The 27,805-nt window shown below is 31.8% G+C and overlaps 1 protein-coding gene across 2 annotated transcripts in view; it reads left to right on the top strand.

Moving 5' to 3' along the window:
• The window catches only part of LOC132944304 (uncharacterized), a 38,099-nt gene that overhangs the window by 4,971 nt on the left and 5,323 nt on the right, over nucleotides 1–27,805 (top strand). The window contains exons 2-4 of one of the 2 annotated variants that reach the window (XM_061013583.1): nucleotides 9,990–10,201; nucleotides 20,903–21,010; nucleotides 21,847–21,987. In XM_061013583.1, the coding sequence (XP_060869566.1) occupies nucleotides 10,064–10,201; nucleotides 20,903–21,010; nucleotides 21,847–21,987 (387 nt within the window). In that variant the 5' untranslated portion in view covers nucleotides 9,990–10,063. Of the gene's footprint in view, nucleotides 1–9,989; nucleotides 10,202–20,899; nucleotides 21,011–21,846; nucleotides 21,988–27,805 lie in introns of both variants that reach the window. The other variant, XM_061013582.1, reaches the window with a different exon arrangement.

Raw genomic sequence — 27,805 nt, 5'->3', positions numbered from 1 at the left:
TTGAATTTTTGGAAGGAATCGTGTAATGCATAAAATATTATACTACGTAAAATATTAGGCGTATGCCGTACGCGTAATTCCTATTATTATAGTCACGATACACGAACATGACGCATTATAAAAGTTGTACAAGTTCAATTGCCTGAAATGTTAAACGACATCCAAAGACATACATCATGATAATATATTACGGTGGATATACTGGAGATCGACGAATTTAACAAACGTGTTGTCAAAAACGGTTAAAAGTTTTTTTTTTTTAGGAAATGTAAATGTATATTTTTTTTTCTTATTAAAAACTTTCCACAGATTACTGGGCCCAGTTGGTATAATATACACTAGGTATCAAGTTTATTTGTCGAAGACTGCAATAAATCGTGTCTTGCACGTCATTGCTATACGCGTCGTACGAGTGCGAAATAAATTTGCATAGAACAACAGACCTGCAGAATGCGTAGCACAATGATATTGTATATTATATTGTACCTAAAATAATATATATATATATATCCTATAAGAAATCTCCGTATCATAGAGTATTTGCATGAAAACAAATGTTGACTAGCACGTTTACAACAGTGCTGCGCGAATAATAAGGTGTACCTTCCATCTATATACATTGATGTATTTATTTTCGTGGCGAAAAAAAACACATTCGATAATCCGTTTGACAAACGAGGTAAAAAAAAAAACCGTATGAAAAAAAGATTGACCGATATAATGATATCACATCTGATGTGTGCGCAATAGCGAATCGAACAGGTTTCCCGCGTGACACTTGTTGCTCGTAAAATATATAATATATACACGTAAATTAATCGTGTAATAATATTAAGGGTGATCAAGAATACCAATGGAAATGTTCAGAGTCCTGCAGGATCCACTCCCCGATCACCGTACTTACATCAAAATTTACATTGACATAAATCAAAACTTTTATTATTAATTAGTTATTTGCTGACTATAATTAATATAAAAGTCCTCTGGTAGACGTATGTTTTGATAAGTTTGGGCCGACCCAAATCCTTATTTTGGATATTTGCACGGTTTTCGACATGTCTATGCTTCCTTTTTCTATAGCCCCCTAAAAAATCATATTGCCATACCCGCGATACGTGTGCAAATCAGTTGTGAACTATATGAACTTAAAAAATTATAAAAAAAAAAAACTTTTACATCAAGGTAAATGGTAGCATTTATTTTAAACCTTTCGTTTGTATCTAGGTACGCTTATATATGATAAAATATTATATACGTACCGACATAAATATAGGAAATTATGTTTTCAGCGCGATAAGTCGATGGAATTTTGCAGGACCGGACAGTTAGGCGTCGATGTTTATTATATTATAATGTCGACAATTCGACTATTCTATTACCTAATATATTACTCCTAATATTTTAATGACAAAAAAAATAGGGTTCGTCGATATCCGGCCGTGGTTGTTTCGTCTATTTTCACCCTCAGCGATCTGCGCGCATATTAAACCTATACGACGTGTAGCGTAAAAAGTGCTCATCACAATAATACAAATATACCTACTAATAAAACGTATAAAAAGTAAACACATGTTTTTCTACCATTTCGACGAGTAATCGATGTTTGAAGAACAAAAAAAAAAAAAAATCATCGAGAAAGAAAAACAGAACTTATCGGGTTTACAGTTACGATTCGCCGAAACGGTGTAAATACGCGCTCGTGCAATCAATTAACGTCACGCGTGCGACGAGGGGGGTAATATTATACTGTCGAACGGATCGCGCGCGGTCTAATAATTACCTTATATTATATTATAATAATATGATATAGGCGGTGTCATGTCATAATCGTAACGACGACGTCTCGGGCGCGACACATATTATAATATTATATTTATATATTATTAATTTATATTATCGTGCGCGAATCGACGAAAAAACGGTACCAGCGCCGAAAACGATCCGTATCGTCGCTCCGCTCGTCATCGCACTGCTAAACATAATAATAATAATAATAATAATAATAATATAATATTATGCGTACGTCGTTATAATAAAATTATCGTCGTCATCGCCGCCGCCGCCGCTCGGACTTGTAAAAATAATGCACAAAGTTATATATTATCGTCACGGACCGTTGGCGGCCACCGGTTGTTTTTCGCACACCCGGTATAATATATATATTATGTAGGTATAGCTGGTAGTACGCGATGTACCGCGGTTTGTTTGTTTTCGTATACGCGGTAAACGGTTACGGACGGACGGCGAAAAATATCTAGTGCCTCCGTTACGGACGCGGGTTTTCTCGAACCACCACCTCGAATCTGGTCCTGCGTCTACCGCGGTATGCGGTAAATCGACACTCCCGATATCTGTAGATTTCAAACTGCAAACGCGTAATCTTATATAGTTCGTCAGCCATTTAGCCGACCTGCTCTTCCTCTCGACTAGCAAAGCTAATTCAAAACGCAAGTCTTCACAAACGGTCAATTATCGGACTGTTATCGTATTTATATTATACAACGTAGGTATGTCATGTTTAAAAACCGTTAGGGGTTTCTAATGCTCTAATCATAGAAAAGTCCACCTTCATTATGTTGACCACGCCGCGGGTTCAATGTTTTATTTTTCCGATATCAATTTACATAGCTCGAGTAGAAAAAAACGTTTAATTATTCATTCACACGTTCGTAGAACTATGCAAATTTCACGAAATCCGAAAAAAGGCTTCACACTGCACCCGCAGCACACCCATATACACTGTCATTATTTATACACGATATTACAATTATCCGGCCGGTAAAACATTGCAGTCGGACCTGTTGCACCGCACCTGCTGGCAGCGGCGGCCGCCACCTCCGGTCGGACGTGATAACAGTGTTTTACGTGCGTAAAACGTTTTGCCGTTCGGAACGGATCGCACGATACACATGCGACGCTATGACCGAATACCGTCGGAGTACACGAAGTCTGCAGAGTCTGATTCGATTTTCGCACACTCGTTAGCGTGATGATGATGATAATAATAATATTATAAAGCGTACTATAATATTCCCACAACTGCAGTTATGTCCGTATTTTTTTCTTTTCTTTCCAGTCGCGGTTTGTTGTACTAAAATCGTCGTTATGTATTATATTATGCCGAGACGTAATAATAATAATGGGTATAGCATAATATAGCAGCTAATGCTATATGATAATATGTATTACAATATTTACCATATTTATTAGTATGTGTTGTGCACATACCTACTAATAAGATCTATGCGAATTGTTTTATATTTATATAATAGGTCTAAATGTATACTTTCGTTCGGTGAAACATGAAAACCGACTCTCTAAGCGTATGAATTCATAATATTCTTAAGTTGAAAACTTTTTGTGTAAATATATTCAACACGTTAAATAGGCCTACCGCGTCTACCGTTCAAGTGAAAAATTGTCTCTATCATTTATAAAAAAAAAAAAATGATAGACGGATTTCAATATCGATACAATGGCGTAATCAGCGAGGCTTATTAAAACCACCTCAAAAATAAAATAAACCTATAATTCAATAATATGTACGTATAATAACCGATAGTTCCTAAACAATCCTATAACCATCACAGAACTGTTTTTAGTTACGGTACAATTATTACAACAATATTATTGCGCCATACAATATAATATTATATAGAACTATTGTTAATTATTCTAATTCAGAAATCTTACCTTTTAGATGTTCGTATACTTTGAATAATATGGTTAGTGTGCATTCATAACTCCTCTCAGACTTTGGCCAAGTATCGCGTAAAACGATGTCTGTGGATCATTTAAAAATAATCAAAAATTAAATATTTCTCACAAAATCATATATATATATATATATACAAACAGAACTCTCCACAGAATATAATATATAACTTATAAACTTATGTTTCACATAAAATACTTAAAAAAAAAATAAATCTATACTATTTTCATTTCTGTAGGTATAATATACCTGGTATATATTATAGATAGTATAAGTAGATACTAGATACATAGGTTAGGTACTACATACATATTTCATGTGCACTACACTATAACCGATAATAATATACTTACCTACATATTATATTATACTATTTTACAATAATTAGAGAATACCGTTAACGCCGTACCGATAGACAATGGTATTAACCCTGAGGCCTTGTATACCAAGAGGCTTGTCTTGGGAAAACATTAAAAAAAAATGAAAATCAGAATCTTAATAATTATAACAAATGTACAGGAAGAATATAATAATATATATAATATAAATTATAATACCGAAGACTTCAGAATATATTATTAATATAATATACTAAACCCTAGTATCCCTATGGTATAACCCTACAGGTCTATCTTGCTCAAGGTTCTTAAATCGACCAGTGATCAATGATGGTCACGAGAAAATCAAAATTAAAAAAAAAAAATGTAAAAACTGTGTGGACATTTATTTAGTGTACCCTATACACAAAATGCATAAATCAGTGGGTAAATGTTATTACTTGTTAAATATTCAAGGGCGGATCCGGAATTTAAATTTTAGAAGAAGGTATTTTTGTGGATGCATGTATATAATTTACAAATATGAAAAGAAAAATAAGTGCCTACATCATGTGAAATCTCCTTTTTGTGGTCTCCTTGTAGCTTGGTTTCAATTCCGTGCATTCATATTTTATATTATGTTATTTTGTTAAAAATGTAGTCGCTGAAAACGTTATTTTAATACTATAACACTACCAAAATGAATGAGTTCAGAGTGAAGAATGCTAGATATAAATTATAAAAATAGTTATTGTGAAATTGTATTTTTTGTTTTGATATAACCTATATTGTTTTGGTCGATGATTGTTTAATTTACTATTGTATTTAATCTTTAATGCACATAGGTTACTCATATACAGCAGGGGCAGATTAATTATTAGTAACAGATATTTAACAATAATAATATTTACAAATATTATTCTACGTAATGATGTGTTCCAATTAGACATCGATAATAATAACTATGCATGTTATAATATTATAGTGGTTATACAACGCGCGTATTATAAAATTTAAAACCAAGAGAAAAGAAAACTATATGGACATTATAAGTTTCATCGTATTAATTTTAGTTCATGTCTTATGTTTTTTTTTCTCATTCCGAAATGATGATCATATAAGTGTAAAGTCACGATTTAATTAAAATGTAGAGAAATTATTCGTAGATAAATAAAAGTAATTATATTATCTATTTTCGATTTCACGAACACATTTTAATTAATAAAGGTACCGTACCTCATCGGGCTCATATACCTACAAAACAGTTTGTTGTTAGTTTCTATATTTTTGTTTAGGCCCCATTAGCAATCCAAAACAGAATTATATATTTTGAGAAGCTATGACCCAGGTACCTAAATCCGAGTATTCCTCTTCATAATAGGCTAATAGCCATAAGAATGGTCATTCATGGTTTGCTGCAGTTTGCAGAGCGTAACAAGTGTAGATGTGCAATGTGTATATTATGGTGCTCTACGCTACGGTACCAATACCATAACCAGAAATTGAATTTATTTTTCCGATATTTAAAAAAAAAATAAATAATTTTGAGGGGGGCATTGACTCCCTAGTTACGGCGCGGGTGCTCTATATGTTTCGTAATGCGTGTTTGCCGTTCAAGATTCGAAATTGTAATTTACATTTAAAAATCTCTAAAGAAATTCTTCATTTTCATGAGAAGTAGGTAAATATTTTCATAAACATATACACATACCAGTGTTAAAATTAAACTCATAAATATTTATTTATTTATTATTGCGGTGTATATTTTATTTTGGTTTCTTACTTGGTAGATAAATACTATAACCTATAGTGGGTACCCATATTATATGGTCGCCCGTCATTATTATTTTATATTTAACATATTATACTGTATTCGTACTGTAATTATTTACCATTAATTTCATATTCAAATGCACTTGATAACTATGATATGCATTATATCTATGTCAATGGTATTAATCCCATAAAAAAAACCGACAGTTTTACACATGTTTACGTGCATTTTATTATTGCGATTTACGACATCAGACGCAACGCCCATAAAATATAATATAAAACATGTTTAGATGCCTTAGATGTAGGTAGTATATAAGTTACGAATCTCGACGAAGTCAGAGAATGCCGAAGAATAATGGATTTTACATTTTATTCACGATTCAGATGTATATTCAGTCGGTTGTTGGTATAAACATGTAATGAACGGCAAGTACCTGGATCACATATCACACAATATGCGTACACATTCGTGTCAATGGCTCAATGCACCGTGTTTTCCCAGTGTATATATAGTTTGATGGATCATGTAAAGATAAGATAGAAAAAGTGGTGGACACATATCAATGAGAGGTATTAATTAGTAAATATAGGTTAAATTGATAAACGATGAGTATAGGTAACAGTAAAGTATAGTAAACATATTACAAAGTATGATAAAACTAGGTGTGAGCGGTTATGTTATAATTGAATAATATCCTATTAGAGATGGAAAATATTTATTTATAATAAATCCGTATAATAATCGTATACGACTTTAGGTGGATACCTACTATATATACATTGGAGATTTAACAGACGGAAATGACACAGTCGTTGAATAATGGATATATATGTATGGTGGACAGCACTCACACAAACAATTTCAATGACTATAATCAGTTTAATCCGACGATTATACTTAGATTTCGCTACGGTCTGTGAATTTTACGATTTGACCAATATAGAGTAGTAGTGACAAAGAAACTGGCCCAAATTGTTGGAACGTAGAATTGAAAAAAATAAACGGACTTAAGCCATCAAAAACCTGTGATAAACAGATGTAAATACGAACTAATATTTCATTATCAAGGAATGAATTGCTCGTTTCGTATTAATATCCGATTTTTTTTTAAAAAAAATTTCCACCGAAAATACGAGTGGGAAGTAGGACGACAAAACGAAAAATAATTCTTAAAATACTTTAGCAACAATAAACAATAATTGACGTAACTATACTCAAACGGGACACTTTTTTTGACTCAAAGCCTTTTCTTCTTGATGACGAATGATCAGTCGTATTTTTATTATTACTACCTACGATAAGTTATCGTGATTATCGAGTACAAGGAGAATCTGTTATTGAATCCTAAATAAACGGATTAACTGGGTGAATAACCTTTAGAGATGAAATTATAGATATAACTGGGGCTCGGGTTTGTAAATACATATTTTCACTGCGATTAGAAAAATTTGTTTCACGTGATTTTCAATTGAACACAAATTTTTACATGTTTCATCACAAATACGTGTATATAAATATTTTACAATAATTCTGTTTTTTTTTTTTCACATTTTATTGTTTAGACAATGTTGACAATATAATATAGACCGATATAGATAACATTTTATCGGATAAAACACCAGCTGATATCTTATTATCTAAGTATTAATTATTTTGTATTATAGTTATCCGAAAAGTAGACATGTGACGAACCGTAGTGCATGTTTCATGGTTTAAGCTTCGCTTGTTCGCTGTTTACGTGTATTTAATTATTTTTTAAAAATGTCGCGTTAATGTATTTTTTCTTAAGCTTTTAAGATACTGTACCATTTTTTCGTTTTAAAAATTTTCCGTAAATGTAAATATTTACAAATAAATCAAAATATTTACAGAATAATGTTGTACTATATACCCATGGCCAACGGGTATGGAAAATGTCATACATGTATAACAAATGAATCATGATTTGAGACGTAATACATGGATATGATAATTATTACGTATATTTTGAGTTTCAAATTTTTATCACGAATTTTATTGTTGTATGAGTATATTTTTTTGAGTTGTAAAAATACCATTTAAATCTGAGACCTAGATAACATACGAAAATGGACAGTGCAAAAGTTGAAAAGCGTAAAAGCACAAAGATAAGACAACGAGCACAATACAATTACAAACTATATAATATATGTAACACGAACTCTAATACTATACAGACTGTAGACGTTAGTACGTTACGGTAAGCGACTCTGATCGAGTTACGTATTATTCTCGTTATAACCACAGATGTCTAAGATCCACGATTAAGATGGGCAATGGCCAGTGAACCTTAAACAAAAATAAATAAAGGCGCCTGGCATAAATATGCATAAGTACTGTTTGTCCCGAGAAATCTAAAACAAAAAGAAAATAGGATCATTGAATTGTATAAATCGTCATAAATTTATAACTTATAACTTATACAGTTATAACAGTGTAATAGGTTAGTAGGTGTACCGAAATTCTAGACTTTTTTTTATTTTTAATTGCAACTCTTATTAAAATATTTGAAAGTTAATATTTAAATATATTCTAATAATAAATGCAAGCCTAAAACACACGAGTAAACTGAAAACAATATTATACTGCAATGTAAATTATGACATATTTGGTTACGACATTGATTTCCATAAATTTAAACGTTAACTTAAGACATAATAATAATGTGAGTAAATAATTGTCGTATAATGTAATATAGGTATTTACCAAGACAGTATACTTCTTAGTACTTACCAATACAATGAACTATATACAACACGCTCTGTCAATGATTATTGTTCATACAATATAATATTTTGATGAATTCATTTATAAAATATAACTGAACATAATAAACTAAAACGCTAGAGGGAAAAAATAATTAAACACCTTAGTGGCTTAGTGTACTTAATTAAAATAGTAGAAGGTATTATTTTGAATGTTTTTGTATTGTTTAACTGGACATCAAAAGGTGTTAAGTGGAACAAGTATTGTACAATTATTATTTATTAGTGACTAAAATTTTTAAAATGTGTCCGATAGGCATATATAGTTATTGATTTTAATACTTTAGAGATATTAAATTTAGTTATTATTTTACTGTCGAGAAGTCGCGAAATCTTATTGCGTCCTTGGGGAGAGGGAGAACCCGAAGAAAGGAGCCATAATGTTAGTAATATTATAGACAAATTAATCACATATTTTACTAATTAGGATGAATACGAAAATTATTATACTACTTCGGTTGTCTCCGTTCACAATCGATTTGATCTGAAAATAAAATAAATAAAGTAGTGTGATATTATATTATTGAATGAATTATTAAGCACATAGGTGTCTATAATTTCAATGTAAAGATTATTTGAAAATAACACGTTGGCCGGAAGCTCCGTCGTTGTATAGACTGCAGGACAGGTATACAGCTAGGTAGACTTGTTTTTACATACCTATCTAAAATTCTAAATACATTGAGCTACGCTGGCCTACCAACATTTTGGACTCAGTATATTAATTTTAGTTTATTTAAAACACTAAAAAAATATTTATTTTATAAGTATAAATTATATAAAATATACGTATTGAGTTGTTATTTTTTTACGGGACATTAACCAAATTGTACAATTAATGACTAGACATATTTCTTAAATACATTTCAACCACAGACCATCGTTATAAGTTAGAAACGACCATTATTTAAAAAACGTATAAGCATTCCCTTTCTGTTATTTGATATTTATTTATTTTCATCAAAGTAACCGAAAATGTGAAAGTTTGGACATTCGGAAACAAAACGAGACGTCCCTAATACACTCACTGCGTTTCGCTAAAAACAAAAAAATTAGTTTATAGCGGCCATAAACACAAGTATGTATAGTAAAAAAATATACACATTACTCGCGTCGGCTTTGTCGTACATAAACAAATTCGCCGAGTATTCGCAATGTCCCCTCGGTGGATAAGCATCGCCGTCGAACCATCGCCAAGGTAAATAATCAGTTGTCGCAGTCGCGAATGCCGATCGAAATCAAAGAAAACATATAATAAAATAACGTCGCGGACCTCGTCACGAATACGTAAACACACCCACGTATCGCGGACGGGATTTACACTACCGGCGAGAGTTTTTACTGGCCAATGTAGGTATGCATAATGTTAATGTTGTGTCGTTGCGTTTGTTTTTCAGAGACCGGATAACGGAAACGACCGTCGGATGTCTGTGGAACGGTCGTAAAGCAACGCCGGTGGTTTTGTCGTACGATGAGCGTGCGGGCGCTATTGCGCGCGATACTTTTGGCCGTCGTCTTGGTCGCCGCGACATGTCGAGCCGACGAAACGACGAGCGATTATTCCGCCGCCGCTGACCCTACAGACCGACCGGAGTCGACTGAAGACGAGGTAAGATCCGACGAAATAAAAAAAATTATCACATTACAAGGACAACAATACTCATATTATATAGGTATATAATATGAGTCGGACGCTGTGCGAAAAAATTTCGAATTAAACATTAAAACATACGGGTACATATAGGTTCGCATAATATAGGTAAGCGTGCGTTAAAAAAGATGCACCGTTTTTTTTTTTTGTAAATCCATTCTACCGAGAGAAAAAAAAAACCGCTTAAAAAATAATATAGCCTGCAGCCTGCAGTGATAACTATAAAAGTCGCTATATCTATGGTTGAACCTGTCTGTGGGTTAATTTTTGGAAAACCGAAATCCGTTATTCTTACTATACATATATATTATACTTGATAAAACTACAAATAATGATATGTATTTTATCACAAAATAAAATGGAAAAATTACCTCTCCATATAATATATATAATATAAAAGCTTGTAACTACTATTCAAGTATAATATTATATAAATGAAAAATCACAGTCCCCTTAAGATTTAATTTATGATACGAAATTTAAACAAACGAAATTTATGTTTAGAATGGTCATTTGGTCAATTGGTTTTGACAAAACCGACTCTAGGAGCCTCCTTAATCATAAATACTTCATAAAATATCGTATAAGAACCAAAATAATTTTCTGTTATTTAAGTTAAATATATCGAATTTATTTATTTGATCAACCTAACTGTTCATAGCATCAAGTATGCAATATAATTGTGTATACTACAAATACGATATCCTGATAATAAAATATATAAATTGAATTTCAACATTATTGTGTGATGGCAACGACTCTGCGGGTGACTGACGTGCAATCATTTTGGAAAATATTTTATTTTTCACTTAAAATGATTTCATTTTTTTTTTTATATATATACATATATATATAAGTGAGATATTTGTATTTTTACGGATAAAAAAAATTAAACAATCTAAACGCGATAACATCGTAATCGAAATAAAATATAATGACAAATAAATAAAAAGTAACATTGAGGTTAAAATTGCCCCGAGAGCTTTACGCATGCTTAGAGTAGGTAGGTACTCGTTTTGTTTTTACTAGACAAGATCACGTAATTTCGTACGTAAAAAAAAGTGACAAACCAGTCGAAATCTATCCTTAAGAACGTGTCACCACTCACCAGTGTCATCGAGGGAAATTGAATGGCAAATGGGTCAAAAACACAAAAATGAACAATACAAGGAAAACCTCGATAACCCAAAAAGTAAAAACTATGATAAATGCATTATGCATAGGTAGTATCAAACGACAACCTATCGAAATACTTAAATTTTTTCGTTTCTAGTCAATTCTTGTTTTTCATATAGTTATACGCTCGTGCCTCTGTGTTCATTATGGCCATCGGTGTCAATGCAATTTTGTACACAAGAATGCGCTCTACGGGAATAATGATGCTGTTCCGTAGAATCAACCGAACTTGATAATTTTTTTTTAAACTAATAGTGGGTAATATTCTACAGGCCGCGTCGAACACCGTTTTTCGATATTTTAATTTCAAACTTTAGAATATGTCTGAAAAAATAATACAATATAAAGCGTTTTTTCACAAATTATATTTTACCATTATTTTAAATAAAATAAAAAATCGGAGTTCGATCATGCGGCCTGTAGGAAGTCTTCTTCTTTCGGATGAAAAAATAGTTATCAAAATCCGACAATTCTACAAGGCCTGAGAAATATTCCCGTTAAGTAATTTTTTTCGATCACACCACCACCACCCTCCCCCCCCCCCCCCGCACACTCTTAATAGGTATCGGGTAGTAGATTGGTGGAAAAGTATTTTAATTAAGGGGGTATAACTAAAATATAAAATTGTATATTCAAATTTAATAGAATTACGGAAAATTTGAAAAACTGGCACCGGGCTCCTTAAACAAGAGATTTGAACTGATTTTGTGTAGTTGTAAAGCTACAACAGTTGGATTAAAAATTTTTTTTTTATAGCCCATAGGTACAGAATTAAATAATTATAACATTTTACAAAACTGACAACATTATTGATTTAAAACCTGTTTCAACTAAAAACTCGTTTAATCTCAACAATATTGAAATAATCAATACTTATTGGTTATTTATTACATCTGTATCTAGACCCAATACTCACGTTATTATGTCGAATGTTCGGAAAAAAAAAATTCTGATACGTAATTTCTAATAATTTTGTGTAAGACTTAGATGACTTAGATCGTTATTCGTGTAGAAAAAAAAACTCCTACCCGTCGACGCATATAATTATATAATATTATACTCTAATACGCGGTATAGTCTTTTCGCTATATAGATATGATATTTTTATAATTGGCACTATGAGTGCGATAAACAAGTTAAGCGAAACATATTATAATTGTTGGTTTTTCTAAATATATTTACCGGATAATAATAATGTATATAGGTACTGTTGTTAGACCATTTTCTTTACTCGCGCGCCAGACATATATATATTTATATACAACGCCCACCTCTGTAAATACGCGTTCACAAACGGTAAATCGACAAAGATAGTCAATTTAAACTTTAAAGAGTACAACAAAAAAATGTTAATACGCTCAATCTATTTAACCGATCAATACACGCACATAATATTATATACAACTATAATACACGTCTGTCGTCCGCTTGCCTTTCGTTTATAATTTTCTTTTAACGCGGACGCAACTGGGTCATTTGCGGTTTGAATACGTCGAACAAAACAGCGATTGTGATTTTTACAATCCTTTTGCTGCTCGCACATAACATTATGTATACATATACACTGCAGGTATGCCCATAAACTTAAACTATTTATCGTGGTCGTCGGCAAAGAACTACCCGTGCGTGTGCGCATTATTATGCGAACACAATCGTCTCGATCGTGGGCGTGCGTTCCCGCAGTTTATATATTATTATATCGCGAATCGCGATTTCGCTTTTTTTTTTTCTATATTATTTTACCATCGACCTGGACCGCGTTAGCATGCGTGTAGGTACTTAGGGTGTACACCCGAGGTACAGCGTTTATAATAATAACGATATAAAAATATTTAAACTCCTCCGCCGCCGTATCCGTCTCGACTGCAGACTGGCGTTTCCGGCCCCTGACCGCGGCTTCCGTTTCTGCTACAGGTACGCCGTCCGATCATCGGCTTTATCGCGCTATAATTCGATTTGGCCGATCGCCCGAGTTAATGGTCCAGCGCAAATGGCCACTCTGCATCGCCGGTGCTGCTGCAGTCGATCCTGCCTGTACGCGTTTTCGTGTAAACACGAATTAGTGTTTGATAGACATAATACAGCACATTAAACGTGCACCGGACAATACGCGACGACGCGTACGCGCACTTTTCTTACATAATGTGCACGATAATAATCCCGGAACAAATGCAATTGATCTGCTTCGGATAGGTATAATCCGCGCACACAGTCGTGTGCAACGTCCCATGACACACTGCACCGTCGCCACTGTCACGGCGTGTACCTATCTACGTATATATTATACAGTGTGCAGTGGCGGTCGCGACATTCCTCGGGAGCAACGGGTCTTGCGCCGCCACCGTGACGGTGCCCCTGATATAAGGCAGCGGCACCTGTGGATTTTCAGTGTGCGTGTGTGCGCGCGTGGTGATGACAAATGTCATTATATAGAGGGCTGCGGGACACCGTTTCCGAAACGATTCGGTTTTTTCATCGATATAACGGCCTTGCAGGTGTTTGACCAACAAGTCCAAGGTTACAATATTAATGGTCAGATGTGTCGATGTGCTTACCGTAAGTAACGTCCATTATCGTACGACTATGATATACCATATTATACAAACTCAAAACGTCAATATAATTAGTTATTACTCGGTTAGTCTCAGTGAGAGACTGCAGCAGTGTTGATCACCGATTCGACTGAAAACATAATATAGGTATCTTTTTGTATATTTTGATGTTAGTTTAACTATTTTCGATTTTTAGTTTTGCTTTCTACGGATTAGGTATATAGGGTACGTATTTGTCTTTTACATTATAACACGCGAATATCATGACACATTGTCACAAACAGAAATATATAATGACTCGTTTGTATTTTAATTTTAAGTGAAAAGTGATTCGTGAATACATCAATACTTACATAATAAGCTGTTGGAAGTATTCCGATATCAAGTATCTATTTTATTTTATATCGCGTTAATATCAACAGATTTCTAGTATTGTATTTCAATCCGATAACATAGAAATGGATTGACATTATGAATGTCTGATACGTACATTTTAATAAAATCATGTTCTATATAATTATGGTCATATCGCGAAATGAAAACAGATCAATTGGTAAATGAACCGATGAAGAGAAATCCTACATAAGATATAAATTATTAATATAGGCATACAATTCAGAACGTATACGACAAAAGAAATATTGAATTTTATATCCCTATTTTACTGCGTTTTCGAACAATAGATTTTAGTCTTGGCCAAACTTTTTAGTGATAACATAAATATAATGATAACGTTATATTGGTTTATGGTTATGGCATTGTCACAATGAACGATTTTATTATGACTCATTAGTTGTTATCGTGTCGTAAAGTTATAACTCTAATTTATTTAACTAACCCTATCGAGGTCTTGCCATTCACAGTATAACATTTCGTCTATGTCTACTTTTACTTTGTAATATATAACTAAGTTTTATAATAGGTAATGATGTGCACTATTGTACGCGGACGTATTCGATTTTGTAAGACATGTATAATATACAGTTTATCTATATACCTTCTTGAAAATTACTACCTATTATATTGACACGTTTTGTCATGTTCTAAATAATTTTGGTTTAGAGAACTTTAAATTACTAAATTAAACGGTATAAGAATTCTCAAACAAATCGAAAGTCCTTTTACAACTAATATTACTGTCTATATCGGTTAGTACCTATACTTGGTTTATTGTACTATTGGTTCTTGAAATCTAATTACTATAACAATTTGTATTTTAAACAATACTTAAATGAGTGAATAAAATATTTATTATGACTTTGTTAGCAATCATTACGGTTTGACGTTTTGGTTAAAACGTATCCGGGTTAATATTAATTATTGATAATATTCGCATTTACATTTTTAGAATAATAATTATAATAATAAATGACGAAAAATATAACACTGGACGCGAGATTCGGCATTTCGATATTCATCTCAAAATCCGTATTTCTGATCAACTTTGCACAACTTTGTACACTTAATATTATTAAAATAAATAGGCAAACCGCTGCATACACGATATATCTTAAAATATATTAAATCGCATTGTTTTAAAAGTCTTAAAGGTACTCTTAAATAATGTATAGGCTATATTATAGTAACAACTAGTAATAGTATGCCTACTAAATAGTGTACTATAGTGTACGTCTTATTTGCTTTCGCGGACCAAATGTGTTTATAATTTTGAAGTTTGAAATGTAAGAATTCCGTGTTCAAAAAACAGTTGACAATAGTACAATATGTAATAATAATACTTAATAGTATCTACCTACCTATATACTGACGGTTGTCTTATCGTTTCCAGCGAAATGACGTTAATTTTTTATGTAGGTAGGAATACATATGTGAGAAATTACATAAATGTTCCGTTACAATTCATATAATAATACAACCGTAAAATGCAAAAACATCTCGCTCGATTCTATTTACAGTTTTATTTACATTTCGTTTGGAGTTTTTGTTTTTTTTTTTTTTCATATTATATTATGTACCTGTAACTATACCTACTTAAAACAATTTGTGCGATAGCCGCTACACAAACACTATAAATGCATACGCGTGCGTGTATTCGTATAATTACTTAACATCAGAGAATAACAACTTATATATAATACCTACCTATAACAGACGAAACGGCATGCGAGAGATCTCTGATTGCATGAAATCCATTAACCCCTGTGTAACGGCCGCGTACGCATCCGACCGATCGACGCAGTTTCTATTTGGTCGAAAACAATGCGAGGGACGGAGAAAAAGTGTAGTGGAGAATTAAAAAAAAAAAAAAAACAACACAAACTAAATTAGCAATCGGTTTCTTCGATTAGGTTTTCCGCGCCAAATTCCTGCGTCCATCTACGTATAGGTATAGTCATCGATGCGTCGTGCGAAAGCGAAAACCATCTGATTTAATTACTTAACCGACCCAATTATACGGTCCAGCAGTTACGAGGATTCTGGAAAGTTTGCGTGCGTGTGGGCTGCTTCTGTGAGTAGGTTCGCTGGTCGATGAAATTCCGGCACAGAGAAATCGGTTTTTGGGTTTTTACCGTGAGGTAGGCACAGGTAGGTTGCATCGTCCTGTATCTGGGACATAATTTTGAATCTCCTATGATTAAAATGTGAGTCGACCAAAACACCATAATATATTAATATTATTGATATTGTAAAAATTAAAACTAAAATAAAAAATGTCAATACACTCTTAATCGTATTATGTACCTATACGATACCTATATGATTACACCTTCCAAACGCTATATAGAAGTAAAAATGTCAATAAATATTATTTATAACTTCATAGCTATTTTTCTAAGAGTATAAATTCATGAATCAACATTGTTAACAATTATAACCATAAAGTGTACACGTTGAAATACAGTTTTGTATTTTAAAAATAAAATTCTATATAAGTACGAATAAAAAAATTAGTTAGACTCGAGTCAGGAGAGGGGAAGTCCGTGCATTGGCGGCTCGCTTATATAATATAATATGCAATAGGTATATGTATCATATTAATTTGAAGATTAAATTTCGAATTTTTATATTAAGACTTAAATTAAACCGCAAACAAATGAAAATAACATAAAAATAGGTACCTACCTACATTCAGAAGTGTTACAACAAATTGTTTGAACACGAAAGATTAAACAGTAAGCTAAATTGTTATTCGTCAGTAAAAAAAATATTTTTAATGTGTATAATATATTATTGTTATTATACTTAATAGGCACTAATCGGAGGATATTTAGTCGAACGCATCCAGGGGGATCCATGCCCCCCTCCCCACCATATATCTGACTAAAAACTATAAGTTTTTATTATGCACTTTCCTTTCATGATTATAAAATTTACACGTGTTAATTGTTGTAAAATAATTTTTTTTTGAAATAATTTGATTTTTAATACATCAGGCGCCAACCAATGAGCACGTACACGCATTAAACACGTACCTGTTGCTTTTAACATTAACACGCATGGATTAGCGGACGGTTTACGAGCAATTTATTATCCGTACATGGAAAATACGTAGTCGGTAAAAAATAAACAAGTCTATTATTCAATTATAAAATGTATATACGTAGGTATAGGTAGTTAGAGATTTATAAAAACAAACCTTCTTTTAAAATTAATATTAAATGATAGTAATGCAGTTAAATATTTATAATGCATATTATGCATAATCAATAATCTAAAAAATTATGCTTCTATATAAACATTTCAATAGTTTACTGAATGTAATGGAATAACATTATAATGTCACTTTCTTTTAAAACTAGAAAAATTATAGTGGTCTAAAACCATATAAAACGTTTAAATAAAATAGCTCATCGAAATATTGATATAATAAAATGTCATGTAGGTATAGCCTTAAGACCAAATTTACTAAATAGACTAAATTTAGTCCTACAAGCTGCAATCAGGTATTTGATATTATGTTCCGAAATCAGTTCTTTATTTTTCAAATATTTTTGCAGTTATTTGGAAAATATGTTAAATTATCAAAATTAAATTGTTCAACTTATTGTAATTATTATGTGTATCCAAACAATACCACAAATTTAATCATTTATATATTATGGTTTTTTTTTTTTAGAAAGAAACATGTTTATTGTTATATACACCCCATTCTTTAAGCATAGCTTGTGTTAGAAGTATAGATAGTTACATATTACAAATTATTAATTATATTTGCGTATTTACATTCAGCGCAGAGAGAAAACAAAATTATAAAACTAATAAATTACTTAAAATTAAAATATTAATATATTGCAATGTATAAACATTTGAATTAATTACTTAACAAATAAAAATTGTTCTTAATATGTAATGAATAGTATAGGTATATTTATAAAGTACAAAAAAATGTTTGGTTGGAATAATTTTTTTTATAGTTTAAAACCAACTTAAATACGTATTTAATAGATGAAATAAATAATTTAATGTTTATGAATATATTTGTACATAAATGAGTAGGTATGCCGCTATAGGTGTATTTTTGTACCAAAGAAATACCTAAGCGTAACAAAATATCTATCTCTTATACATTTTTTTATTTAAATAACTATTAATGAACGCTGCTATTACTAATTATTTGTATAGAAAAGAATAAATACCTGTTGGTCCGTTAAGTCATTAAATGCTAAATCACGTTAATCACTTCATTCATTAAAGTAATCAAACCTTTTGTAAAAAAAAAAAAAAAACATCTTGAGAATGGATTAAAATGAAAATCTATCGATTGGTTCGGTCAGTGGAATGTGAATTGCAAAATATAGGCGCTGCGATACAGTCTTAAATTACCGTTTAATATTGTTAGTTTTTATGCTGTTGTCGTTTTATAACAATTCACAAATCTTACACGCCCACCGGATTTAAACATGAAATTTCACACGATGGCATGGTAATTTCACGTGAATTAGATGTGCAATAGGATCTAATGCCGTTGTAGAGGAATTGTTAAAAATTCACTTAATGTGATAAATTCCACAAGTTAGCGGAATTTAGCATGATATAAAAAAAAAGTAATACCATTCAAACGCTGCAGATTCAATGTACCCACCGACGACGACCTATGTGATTCTATATATTAGATATAGAAAATATGACTTTACTTAAATCGGTCAAGTATATATATATACCTATAAGCTAAGAAGTTCTAGGTCCAAAAGACAAAATATAATATCATCAAATGCGAAAAAATGTAAAACACGTATAGTATATGATATATTAATATTCGTCTCAATAATAAAGTATTTATGTATATTTATCGTGATTTTGTTAGAAATAGACAATATTCAATGGAATTCGAGAAAAAAATTCAGAACAGCAAATGTCAATTTATCACACATACCTGCCTATTAAACTTTAATCATTATTAACATAATAATATATATGCATAATAACGTACACATAATAACAACAATAATTCGATGACCATGCGCGTACGATGAGAAAATTACTTTGGTCGCGTCGAGCCATTTAAATATAATATGCCAAAAATCAAAATACCCGTCAATCATCGATCCATCGTTAGAAAATTACCATTGACCGAAACTAATTTTGTAACGAAGAAGAAGTTCAAGTGTGTCGCAGCGATGTCTTAACACTAATGTTTTATACCAATACTACACTAGCTACATTATATTCGAGTATAGAGAAGAAAAATAAAACGTCATTAAAAAATAGATAGTATATTATATACCTATCGATAATATTCGAGAAAACGGTTTTGCCCACCTGTTGTACCTATACCTACCCGTTTGCAAATATTACATTTGTATTATACGAATAAACACGGATTTGTCACATCATTACGCGGTTTACACATAGAAATTACAGTGAATATCACATTTCCGGCATGTCCGGCTGCAGTAGTTTCTATATGTATACATAGATACTGACAATGACACCATAATATACCGGCTAAATATTATATGCGTGTATACGCTTAGGCTTCGGGTGCCGCCCACATAACTGGGCCACAGCGGCGTGTATATGTGTAGGTACTCGGGGGCAATATTGGTGTTAACAAGCCGCGAATGAATAGCTGAATCGGAAAACGGACCCGTAGAACAAGGACATGGCCGGTGTAATTGAGTACCGGCATCGTGATAATTGCAAGTAGGATTTCCAAGATATTGTCCTAGATTATCGGGAGGCGCGAGTCGGTTACAGTTGCTGTCCATTCGGTCGTACTGCACCATATTATAGCAGTATTAGGTTCCAAAACCTATCAATATAATATAGCGAAAGTGGTTATATTATCATTGTGTACACAATAAAGGACGTATACGGTGTGCCTATAATAGGAGGTACAACAGGGCATAGTTATTATATTATTGTGATTATATTTTTCCGTTCTAATTATCTGAGCTGCGATGACACAACTGATTATAATATACCTGTAGCTTATAAGTTATAATATAGGTAGGTACCTAATATTATAATAAATATTGAATAACAGTAATTTACTGTTTTTTATTTTTTAACGTGTAAAATTCAAAATAAAAATAAAAATATGAACTTATGACTTGAAATGTTAGGTACTTATAAAAAAAACAAAACAGAATTCGTCGGATCTCGATTAATAAGTATCGTGATTTAGTAGGCACACTCGTGATGTGAAATTTAAAAATAAATGAGCACTTTTTAATAAGTAGTTGTTATCTATTAATTAATCATATTAATTATTTGCATATTAAAAATAAATTATCACATCAAACGAAAATCAAAAATATGTATGTATAATAATATACATAGGTATTAGGTACCTACTACATACTACAGTATATTATATTGGTTTTATAAATATTATATTCAATACTGCCTGTTAAATTGTTCTACGAAAATGTTTTATCGTAATAATAATTATAGGCTATTTAGTGATGTTATTTATTTTTAACTAATAATATACCTATTTAATTATTTAAATATTTTGTTCTAGCAGGAAACGAATAAATCAGCAGCACCTAACCAAGGATTAAAACCAACAAAATACCACTATTATCCACATAATCAACACATATATCTACTACCCGAGTGTGCAGTTCAACAGGTATATTAAAAGAAGTTTTTGTATTTGAAATTTACAATAAGTTTTTGATAAAATAATTTTAGTTTACATTTGTAGTTAAAAATTACAATTTCATTATAATATTTGAATAGGTAGTTATTGTTTTACAGACAAAAAACAGTTTAAAAAAAAATATATTCATTATTTAAGTAGGTATTATATAACAGTGTGTCATGCGATTTCCCGAAATCTGGGATCTATCGACTAAATAATTTTTGTGTTGTGTACGATCTACTGATACTGGTTAGCCATTCAATGTCATTATATCCGATAAATTCTTAATCGACATTAAGACAAGTTTTTTATAAGGTTTAGTTAATTTAAAAATAGATGTAGGTACATATAGGTATAACAAAACTAATATGTATCGTAACTTTTTAAATAGATTCAAAAATTATATAGTTTTAATATTGAAAAGTAAAGGTGATATTGCCACTGATATATTTAAAAACATAAAAAGATAAATATCGCTTAATGGCGGGAGAGCGCGTACGACAGATATAGTACCTATATAATTAATCAATATTTATTTTCGCATAATTGTTTAAAAATGAATATTAATTGAAACCATGTAACGCGTAATACCTACCTCCTACCTGTGCAGTCTGCAATGTTCTTTTAACAAAGAGTAAAAAATCAATTTGAGTAGTGGTCATGACAAGTGCAGATATTTAGTGTTGGGAAAAATTCAAACGTTTTTAATCGCTCGACGTTTGTTGGGTTCAATGTATTTAAAATTTTAAAGTTTTTAATGGACCATAAATAATAATTGTACAATATAGTCAACAAGTGATCAATGAATACGTTTTATCACACAGGTGTGTAATGCTGTATATGTAAGACTCAACTACACGCAGCCACTATGCGCCTGTCCGTCCAGGTACAAAGAGCCGTGCTCGGCATCGTTGAACGCTGATGACCTACACACTACGGAACTGTCTACGGACCCGACCGGCAAAGTGAGTGAAAATAAATTGCATCATTTCGGGATTATTCATACCTACCTATAATTGTAACGATTTAAATTATTAGACGATAATATTAATACCGTCTCTGCCTATTACGATTATTAGTGGACACTGGACAGTGACGAAGTATATTAATTTGGCTAAAGGTATATTACACTGCTATACATAAGAATTGTGCCATCGGAGAAAAATCAATTCTCTTGCGGCTAAGACAATAAAACTATTATCATTCATTAGCGTTTATCAATAAATTATATTCTCATTACATCGCCCCAGTTCTTTGCGCGCGTAAATTGAAAGTACAATAATATTATGTTTGATACGGATGCAGCGTGTGTATAGGTATTTAAAACAAATTAATAATGAAAACAATTATTATATACAATGGACACAGGCGTACTGTATAGATATTTCTTTGTAAACCAAATGATCATAATAATGGACGATATGTATATTGGATTGAATAGGTATTTTAATCGATTATTGTTTAAACGTCTGAATTTTAATGTTACCCTTACTTTTAAAACAATTTTTTATACGTATATAATAATAGTATTAAAATTGAATATATGCATAGGTTCATATATTATTATAATCACCTATTCAAACTATAGACAAAAGCTTTCAGTTGAAACCTAAAATAAATCTTACATGTTCGCAACATGCGTTAAATTCTCTTACATTCCTGGTTTTATTATGCAAAGTTATTTTGAAGTGCACATTATAAGCATCCTATTCCTAGCATCATCGTCTTGATATAATTTTTTTTTTAATCTTGAAGTACCTATAGGACTATATGCCTACCACTCTATTGGATGTTTGGATGATCAGAATTAATTTTCATGTAATAATAATAATTATATATTGTTTATTGTTGTAATACGTTTACAGCTATATCTACCTATAGGTAATTTAAAATATGATAATCGACACGACAAAACCCAACATCTCCTCAGCATTCTGTTGCCTAATATATGTGTTTGAATATTTTTTAAAACGTATATTTTGCGTACATCGACTCGCAGAATCAAAAAAGAGTGTAGATGACGATAATTTCGTGAACGTAAAAAATGTTATTTATTACCTGTATTTCAAAATATATAATATATGACCTACATATATACTATATCTCACGAGACTGGTAAAATATGCACATCGGCTAAGAGGTACGAAAACGAATTACAATATGATGAGACGATGAGAACAAAAATAAATAAAATAAAAGAATACTTCGTATCGTTTCTATTACGAGCCTATATAGTGACCGTGTATCATGTCAATAATGATGTTATATAGGTAGTTGAAAAAAATGGTTATGACTTTATATTATTTCAATTACAAATGATGCGTTGGCAGGCATGTCATTAAATTTTCTGAGTCTTGACCAACATTTACACATTTTGAATGTAATATAAAAAACAAACGCGCAAATATCATTAAATAATTTGTTCGATTTCCAAAACCAGAAGATGCGTGGTAACAAAACAAATTTGAATATTTAATTTTTTTTTAGTGCACACATATTATGTGCATTGAATAACAATAAGTATTATGTATTATAAGTATAATAGGTTAGGTACCTGTTGCCTAGTGCCTACCTTGGTATATTCAAACTGTCGAGACAAAACAAATACCTAGGTATTAAAAATAGCGTTTTATTATTGTTTTTTTTTTTTTAACTATTCGCATTACTGAATTACTGTACTTTTTGGAAATATCATTGTTTGTTTCTAATTCAATATTCACATTTCACACAATATGTGCACTACAGTAAAACGGTACAGACGTACAGTGTTCATTTAAAACAATGTCAACAACTTAAAGATATGTAGGTACTTTTTAATTTTATCAACAATCAATGAAACTTGTTTCATTCACATTATACATTATCAACAAAATGGAGACTAAAGTTAATTTGCAAAATACCAAAAAAAATAAATTAAATATTTTAGTTTATTTTTTTTTTTTTAAATAACTCAATATATTAGCTTATATCATTTTATTTTTAAAGATCCATTATAATAGAGATGAAATAGCTAATATTCCAGCAATGCGAGTAGTAGGTAACCTACCTACTGTTATAATGGATATATCTTTGATGACCAACTACTAGCTGTTTATTTTAATGAATATATTATTTATTTGCTATTTCACGTTATTACATTGATATATAGGTAATTTATACTAGACACAAGTCATTTATTTAGACTAAGTTGGGTAATGAATGAGAAATGTACAGATTACAATAATCATCTTACCATCTATAATTTTCGTTGCCCTCGTCTGTTGGTCAATATAATGCCACTCTTGCGGGTAAAGTTATCATTGTAATTCGACAAACATCTGTTATATTAAACTGCAGTGTTAGAACGGCGTGGTCTTTCAAGCCCATCTCTGCAGACATCAAAACAGGTACCTACCTACCTACCTATATATAACATATAAACATAACAAACCTACAGCGTTCATAATAATTTTCTTCATTGCGTATCACAAGTACGCATTATTATTATTATACCAAAATGATTATAGTACATCTTACCCGTTAAAACAAAAAACGAAAAAAAAACAAACGAATACAAAATACAGAAACTGTCCGCCGCTTACACGCTATGATATAGACATCTACGCAATAAAAAACCATGAATTTATTATTACAATAAACTTTAAAAGCAGCAGCATTAAAAATAATATGGTTTCGCGCAATATACGTACGACGATACGCGTGCGCGTATAATATAATAATACTCGCCGCCGGTTTGCCATATTATTATTATTATACATTACTTATAGACGACGTGTACGATATTGTAGCCGGTACACGCATCGGGTACGGTGCGGAAAATGTCGTGAAATCGTGCGATTTCGGTCTCGTGCGCGTGTACGGCGAGGTGAAAAAAATAAATAAATATAAGGAAAAAATACGTGAAAAAAAAGCCGCTAGAGTACCGTTTTTTTTCTATCGCCGGGCCGCGGCGACCCACTTATTTCGCACACTCCCTCCGCCCCCGCGACCGTTTGAATATTGCTAATGTGCTCGACCACATGTGGACACCGATCGCCTAGGCACAGCCCGCTTTTCTGTCGTCGTCCTCGTCAACAAGTGCCCATAATTACCTCCACCCGGTATACAAGGTGTGACGGGGAAGAAAGACTTGACGCAAAAAACCGATGCTACTTGAACGTATACACAAAAATTGTTAAAATTATATGATTAGTAAATAATCTAAGAAATATATACTCATGTCAACAAATTCCCAAAAAAAATATTTTGAAAAAAGCTAATTAGGTATGCGTTCCAAATTCGTTTAATTAAAAAAATATCGATATTTTAAAATGTTCCGAAAAATAAACTACTCGACTTGGATAAATGTTTTTACTACAGAAATTGTTCTTATAATATAGCGCAAGTGACTATAAATTATATGGAAAAAAAAAATTATTAAATATTGATTAGAACAAAAGTTAAGTATTCCAAAAGTCAGTTCTATCTGCAGTTACACCCTGTATATATTATTATATTAAACTGTATTATATGCTATTATTTAGTCCGCCGCAGCTGCAGTATATTAGGCATAATACCCCGTGCACTATTATTATATAGTCTTTCAGTGGCGATCGTAGGAGTATAATGTGTAGAAGACCACTCTAGATATGCGCACCGCACCGTATACACGTGCAATAATACACGCAAACGCTCGGTGCCGCCCCGCGCGGGTCGTCACGAATAGTCGTGTACGCGTTGTTATTATTATTATTTATTTATTTATTATTATTATTATAATGTGTCCATACTTACATGTATATATATTGAGCGCCGCACTCACACGCCAGCGTTAGGTACCCGAGACCATAAATCTTGTCATATATATATATATATATTATATTGCCGCCAAAAAGGTGAAAACGGTAACATCCGCAACGCGGGGCCGCGGCGTCGCCTCGACCCAGACACGTCGGTCGTTATTAACACGACCATTCGACTAGAACTTTTACTCACCCGCAACAAACGGTTACACGCTCAAGTACACGAAATGCCTTTTGTTCACGTGTCTCCGGAAAACATACACACACCTATATACATGTGCACAATACATACATTACAGGTAGGTAGGTAGGTAGGTAGGTAGGTAGGTAGGTAGGTAGGTACCAAGTGTTTTAGTAGCAGATTCTAATCTAGCCGTGAAAAACCGTCGACAAAACGTAAGCACGCCGTTGAAAACATGATACGTTCAGTACCTTTACCTATTACCTATATAGTATAGGCATTATCGTATAGTTTACACTACTGTAAACAAAACACGAATCACCCATTCGATCGTTCCATTTTTTTTTTTTTTCAAAATCGTTCTGTTTTTAGATGACGTAGGTAAGTATCTAATATCATTATTAATTGTGGACATTTAAACATTTTAGCGATAGGCAATACTTACTAATCTATCCGTTTAAGTATTTGACTACTGTTCAGTTCCTACAAGGTCAGGTTACCCACCGTTTGTAATAAATCATGAGTCAACAATCATAAACTCGTAACCTACATAAATAAATAATAGGTACACAAAGTTATATACGACAATAATATTGTAATATAGGTATAAGTACTCACAAGTCACCAAAAAGTTTTCCATGAATAAAAAACAGTTATACAGTCATTATTCATTAGTATTGCTTACAATATGACAAGAATAGTGATAATAACTAGGTATGGTGTTTGTACATAATATGAAAAAAAAACTCAGTTTTATTTATCCATTTTTTATGAAATAATTGGGCATGTGTCTAAATATCTAAAAATCCGTTAATGCTATAATGTCAAATATATTATATTATTATATTTAAACAAATTACTGAAAATTAGGAGGACAAAATGTCTTCCTATAATTAAAGCATATAATTTTTTTTTTTTTTTTTTTTTTTTTTTTTTTTTTTTTTTTTATTGAGTAACCCGCGGCAACATAGGCCATTGGGTGTGGGGAGGGTACTGTAGGTTTTATATTGGGTAGGTTTGGTAGGTTTTATATTGGGTAGGTTGGTACACGTGTGTGTTGTGTTTGGCAGAATTTCTAATGGGGCACCCGTAGGTTTCTGCCGTGCCCCGGGGTGGGGGGATGGCGGCACTTGTTCTCCGGACACCGTGACTTGCACGGAGAAAAATGCCGCCCAGTGGTCGAGGATCGAACTCGGACCGGCTGTGCCGAATCCGTCGCGTTATACCGCTCGGCCACCTCGTCCCCCAATCATATAATTTATTCTGTAATATAAATCATTGTTTCCAAGTTACTTTCGTGAATTAATCGTATCAAGCCAACGATGAAACCGTTTTTAAATTTATAACAAATTGAAACATTTTTTTAAGTTTCATAAAACATTATTTAAATGATTTAAATTGTTGAGACTTGAATGTTTTGACGTTACTTTTTATGAAAAAATACGATACATTTATACTTAAAAAATAATTTACTATATAAGACACTACATTTGCATAATATGATTTAATACTATTAGAATAAATTTAAAATGGAGAAAATAAAACCACTATGGATACATATCACAATGCTTTTTAACAACAATGTCTGCAAACATGTATTTTTATTTTTGCTAACCCATTCGATGTGTAATGTGATTAGAATTTAAACTTATAGGTACGCATAAACAAGTTCACTTACCAACAGGTAATTTAAATTCCAACAATCTGCAGATAGCCATCATGATTGGGATAGAAAATAACTAATCATTACATACGTTTAACTTAATGACGTCATCTTAAATACATTTTATATACCTATACACTTGCACTTGAACAAAAATG

This window comes from Metopolophium dirhodum, chromosome 5 (genome assembly GCF_019925205.1).
Source record: "Metopolophium dirhodum isolate CAU chromosome 5, ASM1992520v1, whole genome shotgun sequence".
In the NCBI taxonomy this organism is placed as follows: Eukaryota; Metazoa; Arthropoda; class Insecta; order Hemiptera; family Aphididae; genus Metopolophium; species Metopolophium dirhodum.
Note: the sequence above shows the minus strand (reverse complement) of the source record. Positions and strands in the feature narration are given on the sequence as shown.